Here is a 19,157-nt window from a genome sequence, read left to right as displayed (position 1 = left end):
TTTTCCCCCATTACCTAGTGGCTTGCAGTATGACCTTGAGTTCACTTGTCTCACTTTGGATACCATTGACCTCAAGCACAGGCTTTGAATTTATATTTTCATTTTTTATGTTTGACTTTGATCTGGATTTAGGTCAGAAATGATGGCACGAACAGAAGGTTCCTCCTGTTCCTTAGCCTTGTCACCCATTTTTGCCATTTAATCATAGATTACCTTCTATTTTTGCTTTACCCTGTATGTCCCTGATAAATCGTCCCCATCAGGTTTATCTCCTGAAGGACACACACTGTCTTTTTTCTGCTCTTATCATGATACTTTGTATTTCACAAATACTCTGCAGTTCATTGTTGAATAAGTAAGTGCTCTTATATATTTCCTATGGTGAAGTATATATTGGATAGTGAAAAAAAGCCTTTAACACCTTAAGGCATTGTGAGAAGCACATGTTTGTAACTGTACATGAGTCAATTTCCTGTGACTCATTTCTGTGTATAAATAATGATTAACCACTCCTGTCTTACAAATAGAAACAGATATACACAATCCACTAGAAAAACAAACTAGGGAAAGGCAGGCCTCAAAAGAGAAAATATGAAACTCTGGTACACATAACAAAACAGAGCACTCTAATTAGCAACTGGGATTGTGCAAATGAAAAGCAGGATGCCATTCTTTTAGCCAGCAGACTGACAAGATTGTACAAAGATTGATACCCAGTTCTGGGAAGGCATATAGGGAAGAGGTTGCATGTACCTTGCTCTTAGCAGTGTGAAGGGAGAAGGTATTTGGTCAGTATCTTTTTTATGTTTAAAATGTCTGTTAAAGTCAATGGTCCTATTTTGGAGAATTAATCCTATAGAACTAGAATATACAGTGTGTTTGTTGTAGGAATATTTATAACATTGAAAAGCTGAAGCCACCCTATATCTGTAACAATAGAATGGTTGAATAAATTATGTTAGCGCCATACATTATACTACCATTCAGCAATTATCTGCCATATCCCACATGATATATTATTAAAGAAAAGCAGATTGAAGAATAATGTATACACAGTGATCCCATTCTTAATTAAATGCAAGAAGAAAGTGATTAAAAGAGAACTCTGTATTTGTGAATATGGTATAATGTGTGTATTTGTATATGTGTAGATACATCTAAATTTATCTAGAATCCACAAGCCATCTGTAAAAGAACAAATCTAAGTATGGAGGTAAATAAAATAAGGAAGTTATACCAAACTTAATTGTGTTTCTCTGATGGTACAGTGTTGGATGGGAAGTCTGGATTGCTAACCCTTTACTAACTTGTGTTTAAATTTAATGTATATCCTTTTATAATTTTAAAATTCCAATAAAGCAGTTACATTTCATCGTGTTACTCGTTGACTCTAGAAAGGCTAAGTGTAGTTCAAATCTTTTCCTTTAACCCTTTGTCCTCTACCAGCTGGATATGAATACAATCACTGTAAGGCATAAAGAACTTAAATAATATTCCTGTTTACCTTTGAACTATTTACATGTTATTGTAGCTGTGGTGACTGCATATATTTGACAGTTTGCCGGATAAGTCAGCTCTTAGCTATTCAAAAGCACATCTATGGTTTGGCTCTGGGTAAGATGGGGGAAGGTCTCTGCCTCCTGTCTCACTGAGTGTAGCTAAGAAGCCTGAACACAACCCAGATAGCAGCTCTTTAAGGATTCCCAAATGAACAGTAGCAGTTAGACTGAAGGCCAGAATTCAAAAACTTCTAAACCAGTGTCTGATTTGCATTTGTCCCCCTCTGATCTGACAATCATTGTGCTGACTTAAGCCCTAAAAGTGGGCACCAGTGCCTACAGAGCTCTCTGAGAAGCCAGCAAGCTCAGCTAAGGAGCAGGGAAGGAAGGGGTGGGTCCTCTTAGCTCAGCTAAGGGGCAGTGCAGCAAGAGACACTGAGGGGGCGCTCTCCAGAGAGGCTCTCGGATCCCTGGAGAAGAGTTCTTAGAGGGAATACAAAAAGCACGATCCATCTATGAAAGAGCATATTGATAAATTGGACTTCATCAAAATGTTAAACTTCTCTGAGATACAGACCTTTAGGAAAAGGAAAGCTATAGAATAGGAGAAAATATTTGTAAATCACATGTCTCACATATGACCTATCTAGAACATACTATATAATATAAGGAATTCTCAATTGAAAGCAGACAATTTAAAGATGGGCAAAGACTTGAATGGAAAGTCACTGAAGAAGATGCGTAAATGGCCAGCAAGCATTTGCAAAGATGCTCAACCTCATTAGCTATTAGGGATAGCAGTGTAAGACCATGATGAGACACACTGCATGTTGATTGTACTGACAGTTGCCCGAGTTGGCGGATAGTACTCTGCTCTGTCCTTTTCTGATCTCTAGCTTTTTTTTCTAACTTGTATGATTTTCTGTTTACACACACTGTTAGTTATTGAGAGAAGAGCTGAAATCTCCAGCTGTATTGGTGAGTCTTTCTATTTCTCCTTTTCGTTGCATCAGTATTTACTTCATGAATTTTCAAGCCCCTTTTCAGTATCTTTACATTTACTATTTTTGTATTCTCTTAGTGAATCAGTGTCTTTGACATTATGAAAATCATAGGTAGCTCTGATATCTACCTTACACTTAATGTTTTTGCATGGTTTGTGATGGTTAGTATTGTTTTATGGCATACCTTTTTCCATTTTTTTACTTTTAAACCATGTATGTTTTTACATTTAAATTGAGTTTCCTTTGACAGCATTTTAGTGTTTTATTTGTAATCCAATCTAATAATCTCTTTGATGGTTCTAAGATCATTTAATATAATTATCAATATTGTTGTATATGAGGATATCTTGTAATTTTGCTGTTTTCCTCTTTACTTTGTTCATATTTTACTTTTCTTGCCCTTTTTGTATTAATTATTTTTTAACATTAGCTTATTATACAAACCTTTTTGTTCTATTTATTTAGAAGTTGCTCTTGAGATTAACTGGTTGTTATAGCACTCACCTGTAATCCCGGCACTTCTGAGGCTGAGGCAGGAGGATTTTGAATTCAAGGCCAGCCTATACTATATGGCTAGCAAGACACTGTCTCAAAAGCAAAAACAAACCAGAAATTTGTTCTTCACTTAACAGTGTACTTTTAACTTATTATAATTCACCTTAAAGTATCATTTTAGCATCTCCTACAACACTATATCTCTATTTCCCTATCAGGGAGGAATTTTTAAAATTATAAAAGGTCTTTTCACAAATACAATAGTTATTCACATAGTTCAGATGATGAACTCAAAAGGCCATCGTATTACAAGGGAAAACTAAAATGCACTCATAATTCACAGAATGGACAGTTGATCTTATACTAAGATTGTTGTGGGCTTTCTTTTTAAAACTAATGTTACAGAATTCATATTGGAGTTCTGCAAAAATTTAAGCTGTTTTTGAGATTAGAAATAATCTTGAAACTACTAAATCTAAGGCTTTGTTCAAAGTTTGCCTGTTGGTCATAGTTCTAATAGGTTGTCTGAATGTAACACTACTGAGTTAATGGAATCGTCTTGATAGTGACTCCTAGGCTGAGTTGTGACCCATTTGGAGCTAAGAGTCTTCTTCCAACCTCATGAGATTATTGACAGAAGTCAATATTGAGCAGATGATCAAGCTCTTGTTTCCTGGGGTCCAAGTGCATTTAACTTCTAGAGGCTACCCACAGTTCTTGCCATGTGACCCTCTCATTAGACCTCTCATATCACAGCTACTTCCTTTTTCAAGATCAGTAGAAAAGTCTGCCAAGACCATGTATGTAGCAAAAGGTGACAGTGATTTCCCATCACCTCTGTCACCTTCCATTGGCTGGAAGCAGGTCAGTGGACTAGAAAATCATATCATTGCCTAGAAGCAGCAATGTGATGTCCATATTCAAGGGGAAGGGAGAAAACAAAAGCTTCGGAGGTAGGTATGTTTAGGATGTGTCTACCATAGCCTTCTGAGATGGGGTCCTAACAGTCGCCTCACAGTGTTAAGGGGCTTCAACCCACTGCAAGTAACAGAGGTCACTTGTGTTTTTAGATAGCCTGTGTTTTATGACAAGGTGTGTAGTTTGGAGTTTTCTAATGTTATCTTTTTTCTTGTGAACAGAATTAAGATAGAGAAAATCTGTATTACTATAGACATTGTTATTGATTGATAGTGGCAAATGTTTTGTGGTATAATTGAATGACATTAATTCTCTCCTGTGCTTTGTTAATTTGTTCTTCCTCTTCAGTGCAGGAATCACAGCCATGGCCCCCACCCTCCAGGATTTGGCCGGCCCAGCACCTGTGCCCATGAAAATAAAGAGCTTGCCAAGGCAAGAGAAGTTCTTCCTCTTATAGAGGACTCTAGTAATTGTGACATTGTCAAAGCCACCCAGTAAGTCTTCTGAATGCTTTGCTTTATTCTTATTTTCTGATGAGTTACAAGAATCTGTGTGAGATTCATGGTGCTTCCCACACTTCAGATTGGTAGTTCATTAATTCCAGCATCAGAACACCTCCCAGGGCACTGTGTGCCTTAGCTGTTTATATGCCAGGCTCTCCTATTGGATGTGGCAACTTCTTAGCAAAAGCTTATATTCATTGTCTTTGAAGCCCTGGGACTTTTTGTACAATTTCTTCTGTTAGATACCTATTAAAGTATTTGTTGAATAAATAAATGATTTAGAATGACACTAAAACTAAACTCCAAATTTTAATTTTAGGTGTAGTACAAATATATAGATAGGATAGAAAAATAGCAGCTCACACATTTATGAATTTTTAAATAATTGTTTTTTGAGTACTTCTGTTCTTGCCATGCTAGGTACTCTGGAAGGAAAGTAGTACATAGAAATATGTTCTCTGACCACTTGAAATATACAGTGGGTTTGTTTTGCTTGCACTAAAAAATCAAAAAACATTTTTCGTTTCTCCTTAACATTGCCATATGTGAGTACTACATTCAGTCAGTTTTTCACAATATTTTCCTATCTTGTTGTCAGCAGCTATTTAACCTCTTGCTGTTAAGCATATTTTGAAATATTTTGTCTATCACACTAAATAGTAAGTTGAAATCTTTTTTAGTAATTAAGTGTAAGTTTGCTCATCAGATTTCCCACTAAATGTTTGTGCCTGTTTAATCAACCCGAAAGAACTAGCATTACCACACTAACTTGATAAGATTTCCATCAGAAGCATAGATGCTTGGTGATTCATTAGTCTATTTGACTTAAAAATTTATATTTGTTAAGTATATATTGACAATATTTGAGTACTCTAATTAACAATTTATATAAACTTTAAAGGCCCTGGAACCACTCCTGTGAGTGACTATTGTTTGATAACACTTTTGTTGTTAAAGGAAGACAGGAAATGTTCTTTGGTCAATGTTTGCTTTAAATTGGAATGGAAATACGTATATAGTTCTGTTACCAGTAAAAGTCTGTAAAGATAAATGTGATAAATTAGTCTGTATTCTCAAGGAATCTCAGTCAAAACACATCTCTTAAAATTCCCTTTAGATCTTGGTTTTCACAGGTGGTTATGGAGGCAAAAGAGAGCTGGGATCTGTACACATATTTTCTAAACCACTGAAATCCTAATTAATGTGTGCTCTTACGTTTCTCAGAAAAAGGGAGTGTTGCTTTTCTAGAAAGTTTTCAATTTGTCATACAAAAGATTTAAAATATAAATATATGTTGCATCATTAAAAATTTATTTTCATCAATATTTTTGTTTAGTATTGTCAAACAGGTGTCTCTGCCTTAAAAAACAAAAACACTGAGATCACACACACACACACTTTGATAAGTACAAGTTACTCTAACTTAACAGTGTGATGCAGGAGATAGTTCTGCCATTTGGTTTTATACCTTTGAGGGCCTTTTGAAACTTTCAGGTCTTTCTAGATAGAAATAAGTGACAAAGAAACTGTTAAAATATCTACTGGAACTTAGTTTCTGTTGAAAAGAAATGTTACCAATGAGTGATTTTTTTTTTTAATTATTAAAGTATTAAAAAACAGTTTTTTGCTCTTAGCAGTCAGGTGGTTCGAGGCGACTCAGGTCAATCCTTTCCCGGTCCCATCCTCCATCACCTACTCTAGACTTTTGCTGTTTCCCATCTGTCTGTCGGTCTGTCTGTCTGTTTGTCACAGTGGTCTGCTCTTGCTTTTTAGTCTCACCCTGCTGTAAGCAGCTTCTATTCTGCCATGAATACAATGCCTCCTAAAACTCAGCATTTTTCACTTTTAGACCCTTGCTTGGTTTCCCATCAAGCTATACCTGAGATTTTAAACTTCATAGCACAGCAAGGTCTAGAAAGGTTTTCAGTGTATTTATCTCCCTTTTACGTCTTCACATCTAGCCCTTCCCTCTCTAATGCTCTATGTTTCAGCTTATTAAACTCTATTTCCCTCACATCCTTGCAGTATTTCACATCTCTGATTTTTCTAATGCTGTTCTGCCTTCACCAAACAGCCTTCCCTTCTTTAGTCAGCCTGGAAAACATAGCTTATCTGTCATGTTTCATCTCCTCCAGGAACGGTCCCCTGTTGCTTCCTGTATCATGCTAGACCTGTATCATGCCTGTGTTTGGCTTTTAGTTTATTCCATTCCCTGTGTGCTTTAGGTTCTTCCTACACTGTGCGGTACTGTATGGGCGTGGCTTGACTCAGGATAATGTTGTCAGGAACTGGCTCCACATGTTTTGGGCACATAAGCAAAAATTAAGTGAAACTTATTGAAGGTTGACAAATGTGGTAAAGTTTAAGCAAATCAAGTTCAGTTCCAAATGAGCTGATCAAGTCAGTAAATCAATAAAGTTTGCTGATCTTATTTGGCTTTACATTACGTCTCCTTTGTACATGTCTTTGTTCATTATAGTCAATCCTATGCGTTTACGGGTTCTACATCTCAGGTTTAACCAACCACAGTTCCAACCAAGCTTGGATTATAAATATTCTGGGGAAGAAAACCATGACTATATTGAATATGTGTAGACATTTATTTTCTTGCCATTATTCCTTAAATAATATTGTATAACAACTGTTTACTTAGCATTTACAGTATATTAGGCATTATGTGTTATTCAGAGAGGGTATGCATAGTTTTATAAATACTGCATTTTATATAAAAGACCTAAAAATCCATGGATTTTGGTATCCACAAGAGGTCTAGGTACCAAACTTCTGTGGATATTAAGAGACTATATTGTATTTTATATTTTCAAAACAGATAGTTTGGATAAAGGAAATACACAATAAAGGGAAAAGTCGTATTTTAAATGATTTTACTGGTTTTAATTATGCCTTTCTTTTTCTTATTTGAGATACGGGATTTTCGAACGATGTAAAGAGTTGGTAGATGCAGGATATGATGTAAGACAACCAGACAAAGAAAATGTGTCACTTCTTCATTGGGCTGCTATTAACAACAGGCTGGATCTTGTAAAGTAAGATGGGATATTTGTGAGTTAATTGTATATTTAGAATTCTGGGCCTCTCCTTCAAGTACCAGTATTGAAGCATCTGAAATCTTCTTTTTCAATGAATTCCTGAAATCTTCTGCCCACACATCAGTTATAGAGTTGGAGAAAACCTTAGAGATCATCCAATCCAGGATTCTTACTGGTCCAGAAAGAAAAATTAGAAGAAACCAAAGGGCCACATCATAAAGATAAAGGTTAGGACATGAATGTGAATATATTTTGAAAAGGAAAAGCAAAGCATAAAACACTTTATCAGGTCATCAGATTCATCTAGTTTTAAAAGAGACATCGAGATATTTTACACTGTAATGTCAGGAGGGGTAGATATGTAGGGAGTTAAAACTTGTTTAAAGCAGTAAGTTTTAATACAATTTTAGGTGGGCAGGTATCAGATTTTATAAAATATTTCCCCTTCATAAAACACTACTACCTGCTAATTATTTTGTTTACACTTTAACATATAAAATATGCATGTGTATGTAAGTATATATATTTTATATTATAGAATTATGTATTTAAAATCCTTGAAGCTTAAAAAAATGAAAGTTGACTAGGTTTTAGAATATTCTAATACACATTATACTCACAGGCAAACTCCAGGTGCACTGTGTGGGTTATATGATGCATGAAGCCTAACTGTGAAATAATCAGACTGACGTCTCTAAACTGCAAAAAAAATCACTTTAGGTCCACCTTATGTGGTGCATCATAGCTGTGCTCCCAACATTTAAAATTTAAAACTCTTACGAAAAGATTTTAAGTTAATTTTTTTTATCACTTCTGGAATATTTCCACTTGGTAATTATAATTTGAACTGTTTTAGGTGGCATAATTTCACAAATTCTACTTCTGAGTTAAGTAGAATGTCTGACCCTGAATCCTTTGAAGGTAAACTATTTTAAGAGTGTTGTGGTAGTCAGAGTTGGCAGAGAGTAGTTATTATGTGTTTGGTATGAGAGTTACAATGGACTGCTAATTACAGCAGGAGTAATTACTTACAAGCTAAGAATGTTTCACCAGGGATTTGTCTGATACTGCTGTATAAATTTTGGAGACCTTTATAGATCTAGAGCCTTTATGGCGATGATTGTTATGTTTCCCAACCCATCTGTTACTAAGCAAAAAAACAGTATTTTTTAATCTCAATTTGAATTTTAAGTTTCAAATTTCATCTTCATTTGTGTCTATTTTAACAGGTTTTATATTTCAAAAGGTGCTGTTGTAGATCAGTTGGGTGGAGATTTAAATTCAACTCCTCTTCACTGGGCCATCCGGTAAGGTTTCTTTAAGTGCTGAAATTAAATAACCCCATGTGGTTGGAGACCACCATATTGTAAACCACAGTTACAGGCAATTTTTGTGGGTTTTTTTTTCCCCATTTATTTAAAAAGAAATTAGTTTTAAAGAGTTTCCAGAAAGGATATTTTTGGTGTTTAATTCAGGGCTTAATTATGAGAATCAATTTTACATGTGAGTATTACACTTTTTTTATAAATAGGATAAGCAGCTTTTATAATTGGACACAATAAATAGGTTATTGAGTGAACTATAAGTGTTTAGTCTTATGATGGATGCCAATTTGGTAACTTACACACTGATCCCATCATTCTTGACAATGTGTCTTTTACTGTAATAAGTTTTTTTCTTTTAATTTAAACATTCACTGTATCTTTCACTCATCTCCTATAGTTGTAATTGTATTTTATGGGGTTTTTTTTTCCTTTCTTTTTATCGGTACCGGGGATCGAACTCACGACTGCTTGCTTGCAAGGCTTGCTTGCAAGGCTTGCGCTTATGCTGCTGAGCTAAATCTCCAGCCCCTGTAATTATATTTTAAAGAGAGCAATTTCCACTGAAAAGTTTTAAATCTAAAGCATATCTCCATTTTTGAAGAGCTGTCAACTTTTGAAAGCTAACACAGAAATTTTGAATAGGCCAACTTCTTAAAGCATTCATATTACCTACTCAGTATCCTCTTTTCTCTTATGTAGTGTCCTTCTGAAGCTAAAGGTGTGGCCACGGATATTTAACAACTTATATTATTTTAATTCTGCTCTTTGAGGATGCGGTTGACATGAACCTGAAACAGAAGTGTATAAATATAATAGGCCTTGGGGAGACAAAGAGTTGAATCTTTTCTCCATAGACAAGAGTTTTGAGGAACCCAGGGATAACTTATCCCATTTAAGCTATGGAAGTGTAGAGCTGTATATGAAAATGAACAGTATTCTAGTAAAACAATATGTATTTCTGAGGATTATCCCAGTATACCATAGTCTTGAGTATTATACATATGTGTATCTGGCTAATGATTATTTTTGTTTTGAAAATAGCAACAGTGAAGACTAAGATGTTGTAAAACTTTCATTGCTAGCCTTAGTCATATGTAATCACTATTCACACACGGTAGCAACCTAAGGTTTCAGCTAGACTGGGAGGTTATCAGGTTTATCACTCCCCTTCCAGAAGGACCATCCCATAGCTGTAAGTTTGGAACGCCTTAATGCAAGACATATATCTTCAGTGTTTTAAAACTGTCACTGTTGAGAAATGTTCCTTGTATCTAACTAGAACTCCTCAGGTTATAGGGATAGCTGCTTTTCCCCAGAATTTTGTGTGTTTTACTCTATACATTCTGTTCGTTCAGACTACAGCATGATTTTGATCTTGTGTTTACAGACAGGGGCATTTACCTATGGTCATATTGTTACTCCAGCATGGTGCCGACCCCACTCTCATCGATGGAGAGGGATTCAGCAGCATTCACCTGGCAGTGTTATTTCAGCGCATGCCTATTATAGCATATCTCATCTCAAAGGGACAGGTATGCGTTGAAATGTTTCTTATGCTCCGTATCAGCTGAAGAGACTTGGAAGATTACTAGCTGTGTTCTGCTCTCCTTTTTAAAATGGAATTTAATGGATACTCAGGTAGTCAAACATTAGCCTCATTGAGTCTGGCTATTTAATACACATTTTCAGCTTCACTGGAGGAGAAGGGACAGGACAGTTAGCTCAGCAACATGTAACAGATGTTTCTGAAACTCATATGCCTGTAATAGTTTTCCTTCCTTATGAGCCTAGTAATTTTCAGGTTTTGTTTAATTTTTCTAAAAGCATGACTTTTAAAGCCTATATTTTTTTCTCTCGTTGAAAATAGAAATGGTTAGTGATCATTAAATTAACCATTTGTTTGCTTTTGGTAATTGAGCTCGCAGGGTGAGTCAGGTTGAATGCATGCTTACTGTTCTCCATAAGCATGGCTCCACGGAGCCTGACTTCACTTGAGAGAGGCTGTAGGTTATTGGCAGTGGAAGTTCCACTATCATCCGTCCCACCTGGATGTGCTTTCTGGTGACAGAGCAATTCGTGTTAGCAGTTTTACACGAAACAGGCGTGGAATGTGCTTGTCCAAATGCTATTAGAAAGACTGCACTCCCTTTAAATAAGCACTTCCTCTCAGATTTAGCTGACTGGAGTAGAATAATTACAGCCTCCTGGGCTTAATTTCAGAAAGATGTATGAGGAGGAGTCCTTTCTGCTTCTTCTTTTCGCAAATTCTCTTCCACAAAGACCCCTACGAATCTTCAGTAATTATAACTGTATTTTTTTTTTTTTTTTGCTTTGTTGGAACCATTGATGCCCGAACCTAGATTGCTTTGGTTTTTTTTTGTTTTGTTTTGTTTTGTTTTTTTGTTTTTTGTCTTTTTTCCTTTTTACCGGTACCAGGGATCGAACTCATGACTGCCTGCTTGCAAGGCAGGCACTTACGCCACTGAGCTAAATCCCCAGCCCCACCTAGATTACTTTGTAAAAGGAGCATATCCTTAAGAAGATGAGATTTCCCTTTCTGTTTTATTCCAGAAAATTGAAAGGAATTTGTCATGTTGTATTATTTGAAACTTCATATACTAAGTCCAAAAATGAAGCAACCTTAGAAGATAGGGAATTCATTACTGCAAGTGTTTAGAGATTGGATGACTTAGCATAAAAAATAATAGCATGAATTAATGTATTAATTTGCATATAAGCTAGATAATTTTGAAGCTCTCTATATATAATGAATCTCTTATATATAATGGTAGCTGTTAATGGTTTCTTTTTACCTTAGGTGTCCTTCATTTAAATTATATAGTGCTTTTTATCATATATCCAAGTTTTCCTTTAGAAATATTTTGTAGAAATCCTAATTTTTGCCCTATGAAAACAAAGCAGAACATATTTTTATTTAGATAATATTTAAACCCTTCTGTATAAATAATGGTACAATTGTGTTATTAAGAAAGAGACTGTTAATTTTGTTGTGTTGCTTCTTTTTGAATAGAGTGTGAATATGACAGATGTAAATGGGCAGACTCCTCTCATGTTATCTGCTAACAAAGTAATAGGGTGAGTTTCATTGAATTGCCTTAATCCAATTCTTGTTTCCTAATAGTAATAAAAAAAGTTTCTTTACACAGCAGGGACAGATGACTTAGCATACACTTGTTAACATGACTGATATTTGTCTTTTTACATTTTTAAAAAGATGGCTACACACTTAAATGTCCTCTTCATTTGAAATCTAGATGGTAAATGTTTACCAAAAACAGTAGTTCAGATTTTTGGACATTGTTGACTGCGCTAAAGATATTAATTTTAACTGATCTACGAAAAGTTCACATGTTCCTATCAGATGTGGCTTCAAGTTTTTCTGTATAATGTATAAGCATAGGTACTTAATGTCAGTTACGTAGTCCAGTGTCTGATATTCATCTATGTAAATGCAGGCTGCAGTTTTTGTTTTTGGGTTATTTTTACTTTTGTATTGAGTTGCTGGTCCTTCTGTTCAGTAGAACTTCTGGGAACAGAGTTCATTCTTATGCTATTTCCTTTTTTCATAGAGGGGTGGAACTAAGGGTAGAGTTTTACTAGAAAACATTTGTCTTTGGTGTTCTGAGTCAGGCATATTCTCTAAAGTTCTTGACAGAGTAATAAATAGAATTTTGTTTTTATCAAAAGAATCTTCTAGTCATGAAAAAGGAACATTACTGATGGGAAAGTTAATGTACTTTACTAATTCTGTTCTCTGCGCCATAGCTTTCTAACATATAGAGATATTTTAGAATGCTACCAGTTCTTTCTTGCACAAAATTATTAAAAATAAAACTTTTGACTATGTGTATAAAATGCATATGTATCATAAATGGATTTTGTGTTTAAATTTGAATCCTACCCCCCGAATAACTCATTATGTATGTGCAGATATTCCAAAAAAAGTCTAAAATCAGAAACATTTCTGGTCCCAAGTATTTTGGATAAAGGGTACTCAACTTGTATTTGTATCTGCTTTATTTAATAACCTATCGAAGGGAAAATGTAAAGTTAACTTTTGGATTATCAACTGGAATATAACATACGTTTAATTGTTAATTGCATAAATAAAATGATATTTAATGTAATCCAAAGTTAAACTCACAATTTAAAACAAAATGTTAACCAAGAGAAATGACACAAAGGTTTTTTCTTAGTCTTCTGTATTAATGTTTGAATTACGTTTATAGCAGACGATCATTTAATAGATTTTTTTCTTCTTCTTAACCTCTCCTATTAGTCCCTAGAGTAGAATTCTTCACAGAGAAATTCCTCAGTTATTTGGAATATTTACCCATTGGTTGACTGATTCATTTGTCTAGAAGATACATTATTTGTATTTACTCTGCAAATCTTCATCCCTGTTAATGCCTCTTGGGTTTTTTTTTTGTTTGTTTGTTTGTTTTGTTTTGTTTTTTTGTTTTTGTTTTTGTTTTTGAGACAGGCCAGAGCCAACTGGATTTCTTTTAAAGTTTAACCCTTCTCTCAATGTTGTTGATAAAATACACCAAAATACTCCACTCCACTGGGCGATTGCATCAAGAAATGTTAATGCAGTTGATAAACTTTTGGAAGCTGGTTCTAGCTTGGATATCCGAAATGCTAAGGTAAGGTCAGGTATTTGTCTCCTTTACATTTTCATTTAGAAGGTTGATAATTTAACATGTAGTTGAGCCTTGTAGAGTGGGAGGTGTAGCTTAGTGGTAGAGCACTTGCCCCATGTGTGAAGCACTGTAAAAAAAAAAAAAAGGAACGCGAATGTATTTGTTTTGGTTTAACAAGTTAAGTATCAACAATAAACTCTAGCTACCTTTAGAACACATGAGTTGAGTCTGTGATTCTGATTCTGTGATTCTAAGAGTAATAATACAGGGCAAGTATAACTGAACTTTTTTTTTTTTAAGGGAGAAACTCCTCTTGATATGGCTCTGCACAGCAAGGACCAGCTCATTACTCACCTGCTAAAAGCGGAAGCCAAGTTGAGAGCCAACCAAAAGTTCAGACTTTGGAGGTGGCTACAGAAATGTGAGGTATCTTCATATTGGGGCTATTCTATGAAATATGGAATTTGTCTTGATTTTTAGAGGAAACCAGTTGGCTTTGTGCTATATTATATCTGCTGATTATATTTTTCTTATGTCCTTCACAACCCAAATTTGGAAATCTAGCATTCACTGTATATTTAGCACTTTGTCACCTAGATGATGGCTATAAAACTGTTAGTTTGTGAATATTATAATGTACTTCCACATTTATTTAATGAAGGAATTGAAATACAAGTGATCTTGATTCTTAGAGAAGCAAAATGAAAAACACGTTATTGCAAGGTGTTTTATAGAAGCCCTTCTTGAAGAAATCTTTATTAGTTTTTTTTCTCAAAAGGAAAATAGTAACATTCGATCTGTTTTCTTAGACTTATAGTTAGATTTTTTTAAATAATGATGTTGAAACTTGAGGCTTATTATGTTGCTTCATAAAATAAAACATCTGGAAATTTGAGAAATACAATCCAGGTTTTAATTAGTTTTGAATTTAGCATTCCTTTGAAGAATGTTCTAAACTTTAAAGTGAACTGAGTAATAGAAAAAATTAAGTTACAGTCGTGATGGTAATTCAAATTGTCTTGGATTGACAGTTTTGATTGTTTTTGAATATAATATCTTATCTAATAAAAGTAATTATACTTTCAGAGTGATTCTAACGAACAGGTAGTAGTTTTCTAAGTAGAGCATCACTGAATGCTAGGCATATTTTACATTTAGGTATGTGAAAGGGGAGAGAAAGAAGGCCACTCCTAGTCTCCTTTGCCACCTTCTCTACTTGTTAACCTTCTTCTTATTGGTAAAATGTCCCAGGATTTGTCATTTTAACTTCTATTCATTCCCTAAATAGCGTCTATAAATTGAAATTCCAAATTTATCTCTGTAATGCAGACTTTTCCCGGCTCATAAATGTGCTTACCAGCTAGACCCAGTAGGTGTCTCTCACCTGATGAATCAGAAACTGAACTCACCTCCTGATTTCGTTCCACCCTGCCTAAGCCTTCCTCTTCTCAGCTTTCCAATCTCCTCTGACTTTTCTCTGTCTTACCACACACCAAGTTCACCGGACAGATGCATAGCCTAGTTCTGCCCTTGGTTTATATCTTCCCCTTTCACCATTCCAGCCGTGCTGTGTCAGCCCAGTGGATGCATCTTTGAAAAAATAAGTTGGCTCTTATCATTCATCTTCTCAGATTCCTATGATGTCTCCCCATTTTTCCACAGTAAAAGCAAAGTCCTTATAATGCCCTTCAAGGCTCTGTGTGGTACAGCTTTTTATATACTTTGCCATCACATTCATCTTCCCAGTTAGAATTTAAGCTCAGTGGCAGAAAAAGCTGAAATTCCTCAGTGTGTCTCAAGCATCCAACACAATGTCCTCCATCAAATATTGTTGAATGAGTAAATAGTGTGACTCATTGAGAAGAGTGATATCTGGGATTAGGATTTTGAGATCCTTTTTAAATTATTTCAGTTCTGAGATTATGTTTGTAGTCTTGAGTTCACTTTTTTTGTAAAAAGCTAAGCTTATTTTGTATCACTAAACAAATAAGAATTGATGTCACTTGAAATTCTTCCATTCCTGCATGTGCCTTAGAGAAACAAAAATGCAAGGATTCAGGGCAAAATGCTTATTTTTCCTCTTTGCTGTTGTAAAAGTTCTGCTTGCTTTCAAGGCCTCTTTTCTTATGGTTAAGAGACTACACTGCACAAGTGTGGAGCGTGGCTTCCATTCAGACATCCTGTTGGTTCAGAGAACTTTCATTCTTTTAATTTCATCAAAAGAAGCATGATTCAGGGGCTGGAGGTTTAGCTCAGCGGCATAAGCGCTTGCCTTGCAAGCAGGCAGTCGTGAGTTCAATCCCTGGTACCCATAAAAAGGAAAAAGACAAAAAAAAAAAAAAAAAAAGAAGCATGACTCGTTAGAGTCCTGAGCATCTGACTTCCATGGGATATTTGACACCCATGCTTGGGTACTCCTTGCTTGAAACTTTCCCAACCTTGAAGTCTTTCCCTAGGTGCTTACCCTGCCTTTCTTTCTGTTACCTGTGGAGATCCAGCTTTGTTCCTAACCTTGAAAATTTGTGTTGGCCAAGATTCTGCCTTTTCTACTGCACATATCTGTGGGATGTTATTCACTTGTGATTTCACCACCAGTATTCTTTGTCTTTGCATATGGTAGACTTGCTTTCTTAACTGCCTCCTGAGTATCTCCTGGATGTCCTAAGGAATTTAAAGCTTTGTGTACCCCAAACCAAGTTCATATGTTTTTGCAGAATTTATCCTTCTAACCTTCTTTACTGGGGCTGACACCATCTAGTACCCAGGCTGGAACTCTTACATTCCCTGCATTTGGTCTTAAGTGTATAGATTTTCATGTAGTCCCTTCTGCTGGCTTTATGCTTTCTGATATAGAATGTCTTTTGAAAGAAATTATTTTTTAAAATTTTAGTTTTTATCAACTCTACAAAGGACCACAATTTCTTAGAAGGAAGAAAAGCAAAATGCATTATGTTTAAACAACATTTTATGAAATGTACAGTTTTTAAAAATTGTTTTTAGGATGTGTAAATTGCTCCAATTTCAACTTTATCAATCTTCAGTTTTGAAGAAAAAATTATGCTGTTGTATTGATTATTATTATATACTAAAGAAGTAGTTCTTGAGCTCAACTAATTATCATTACATATCTAGGTGAAAATCCATAAAGTTCTAAAGTTCCGAATCTTTTAATAGTTCTTCCTGCTGCTGGTACTGACTGTGATTACCATGTGGGCTGTTGGATACATACTGGACTTCAATTCAGATTCTTGGCTTTTAAAAGGATGTCTTCTAGTAACACTGTTTTTTCTGACATCTTTGTTTCCAAGGTGTGTATATTAACTTTGCAAGGTGGGTTATTGCACTTCTAATGTAATCGCTTATTTCTGTTGTTGATTAGCTGGAATCACAGATTGTTACTGAGCTATAAATATTACTTACCCATGTAACTGTATCCACAGGGTGGCGAGAAAAGGGCTTTGGTAGCATCTTTTTAAATTGAAATCAAATTGCACAATCCAGTAATATTCTTGAATTACAACTGGTAGAAAATCCATATCCCAGGCTACTGAATTGTTAGTTTTGTTCAATGAGAAGATTTTTGTAAGCATTTTGCATCTTGATGTATTTTGCCCATTTTTTCCTCAGAAATTCTTTGTTTCTCTTTTTTTTTTATGATCTAAATTCATTTTGAGCCAGTTATTTTTGCTCTTAATGATTTTTCTCCAGTACTAGAGGTGGAACCAGGGACTTCTTGCCAACCATATCTCTGGCCCTTTTTAATTTCTTAATTTTGAGACAGGGCTTGCGGTGTTGCCCAAGCTGGGCTTGAATTTGTGGTCCTTCTGCCCCATTCTTCAGACTACTGAGATTACAAGTGTTCACCACTATGTCTTGCTGCATTCAGTGAGTTTTAATTAAAATGACCTAATTTAAATAGGAGAAGCTATGAAATAGTAAAAATGGTGTGTCCCTATTTTTAGAAAAATGCTCACCATGATTATATATAGTCAGTAGTTAGGAGCCAGATTGCCTGGATTTTAACACATGGCAGTCTGATCTTGAGCAAGCTGCTTTCTTTCTCTGCCTCAATTTCTTCATCTGTAATACAAGGACAGTTAATTGTGATACTTCCCACCTTATGCTTAATATAAATGCTTAGGGCAGTGGCTGACACATAGTAACCATATCATACCCCAAGCCCTCTTCTCCTCCTCCTCCTCCTCCTCCTCCTCCTCCTCTTCCTCTCTTGAATGAAGTTGTCATCCTTGATTCTAACCCTGTCCTCGCTTCCCACTCCTTACCCATTCCAAGTGCTTCCGCTGCTGCCTCAGTTGGTCCACTTCTCTCCGTCTCCTCCGCAGGCACCCCCACCTAGCCTCCAAACTGCTCTCCGGACTTTATACCCCCAGAAATCAAAGCAGATGAGCGTCTGTCCTTTCCCTGCCTGACCCCTCAGTAGCCTGCCCTTGCAGTCAGAATAAAATCCAGATCCTTGCCTGCAAGGAGTTTTTGTTACTCATCTCCTCCCTACTTGCTGACTTCATCCCTTCTCGCTCCTGCCACACTGCCCTCACCGTCCTTCTTTCTGGAAAAACACCGCAAGCTCACACCTACCTGGCACCTTGTCTCCTAAGTGTCCTGACTGTGACTTTGCATGGCTGGAGATACTCCTCAGGCCTCAGCTCAAATCTCACCCCCCTCGCAGGGGTGTCCCTGGTTGACTGTGCTGCATTGCCTGCTTTACTATCTTTATATCACTTACTTTCCTGCAGTGTGAGGCCAGAAATGCTAAAGACTTCCTCTGCTGTGGGACACTTCCACTCACTGAGTGGAAAGAAAAAGCAGTATAATGATGGAGACCCATAGAAAGAATCTGAAGGAACTCAGAGTTGCTCCCTGTCAGCCTTTTCCAGAAAAATATGTACACTGTTGTCATAAGGGAAACAAAGATTATAGAAATCTGATTATTTGGCCACCTAAAACCAAGACACTTGGACGAAACCAAATTCATATTTAAGTGTAAAGTAGGCGCTCATGTTTCTAAAAATAGCAATATATCTCAAATTGTCCACACTAAGAAAACTTGTAAATTAAAAATATTCATTTTGAGCCAAGCATGCATACCCATAATCCCAGCATTTAGGAGCTTGAGGCGGTAGGATTGCAGGTCCAGAGTCAGCCTGGTCTCCATAGCAAGGTTGAGATCAGCTTGGAGCATGGTGAGCCCTTCCCGTCTCAAAACAACAACATAAATCAGTCCCATTAATTGAATTAACTTGTTGGTTTCTAGATAAGTTTTAAGCCAAATCACCAGGAATTGCTTTTTTCTCAGTGAGAAAGCAAAGGTTGGCAATACCTGCTCAACTAGGACATGAATCCTTGAGATTTTGTTTGGTTATTTTAGTTCAAACCCAAGCTATTAAAAAAATGATGTTTATATGAAAAGTTTGTATTTTGTTTTTGAACAGTGAGCTACCTTTGGTATGTTTGACATGGGCATGATTCAAATGGGAATCAAATGCATTTCTCATTTTATCCAGTCCACCTGATTCCCCTCACGGTCTTCTGTGGAGTCCCAGCTTTAGGGAGCAAACGTAGGGCAGTTGCTTATTGGTCTTACTGATGTAGTCTGCTGTATACACGATGCCTGCCAGAAGCCGTCAGGTAGGCACTAGGGAAGATTCCAGGTCAGGCATTCACAGCACTACATCACACTG

At 36.0% G+C, this 19,157-nt stretch overlaps 1 protein-coding gene across 3 annotated transcripts in view; it reads left to right on the top strand.

Annotated features, from left to right (window-relative positions):
- Positions 1-19,157, top strand: part of Zdhhc13 (zinc finger DHHC-type palmitoyltransferase 13) — a 44,699-nt gene that overhangs the window by 5,052 nt on the left and 20,490 nt on the right. The window contains exons 2-9 of one of the 3 annotated variants that reach the window (XM_063256810.1): positions 4,265-4,410; positions 7,344-7,466; positions 8,699-8,776; positions 10,182-10,326; positions 11,826-11,890; positions 13,299-13,461; positions 13,759-13,884; positions 16,633-16,766. In XM_063256810.1, coding sequence (XP_063112880.1) covers positions 4,265-4,410; positions 7,344-7,466; positions 8,699-8,776; positions 10,182-10,326; positions 11,826-11,890; positions 13,299-13,461; positions 13,759-13,884; positions 16,633-16,766 — 980 coding nt within the window. Of the gene's footprint in view, positions 1-4,264; positions 4,411-7,343; positions 7,467-7,593; positions 7,697-8,698; positions 8,777-10,181; positions 10,327-11,825; positions 11,891-13,298; positions 13,462-13,758; positions 13,885-16,632; positions 16,767-19,157 lie in introns of those variants that run through there. The other 2 variants (XM_063256812.1, XM_063256811.1) reach the window with 2 other exon arrangements.

This window comes from Cavia porcellus, unplaced genomic scaffold (genome assembly GCF_034190915.1).
Source record: "Cavia porcellus strain 051 isolate PalLab524CR breed Dunkin Hartley unplaced genomic scaffold, mCavPor4.1 scaffold_9, whole genome shotgun sequence".
Classification (NCBI taxonomy): Eukaryota; Metazoa; Chordata; class Mammalia; order Rodentia; family Caviidae; genus Cavia; species Cavia porcellus.
The sequence above is the reverse complement of the archived record's forward strand: the minus strand, read 5'-3'. Positions and strand labels throughout refer to the sequence as shown.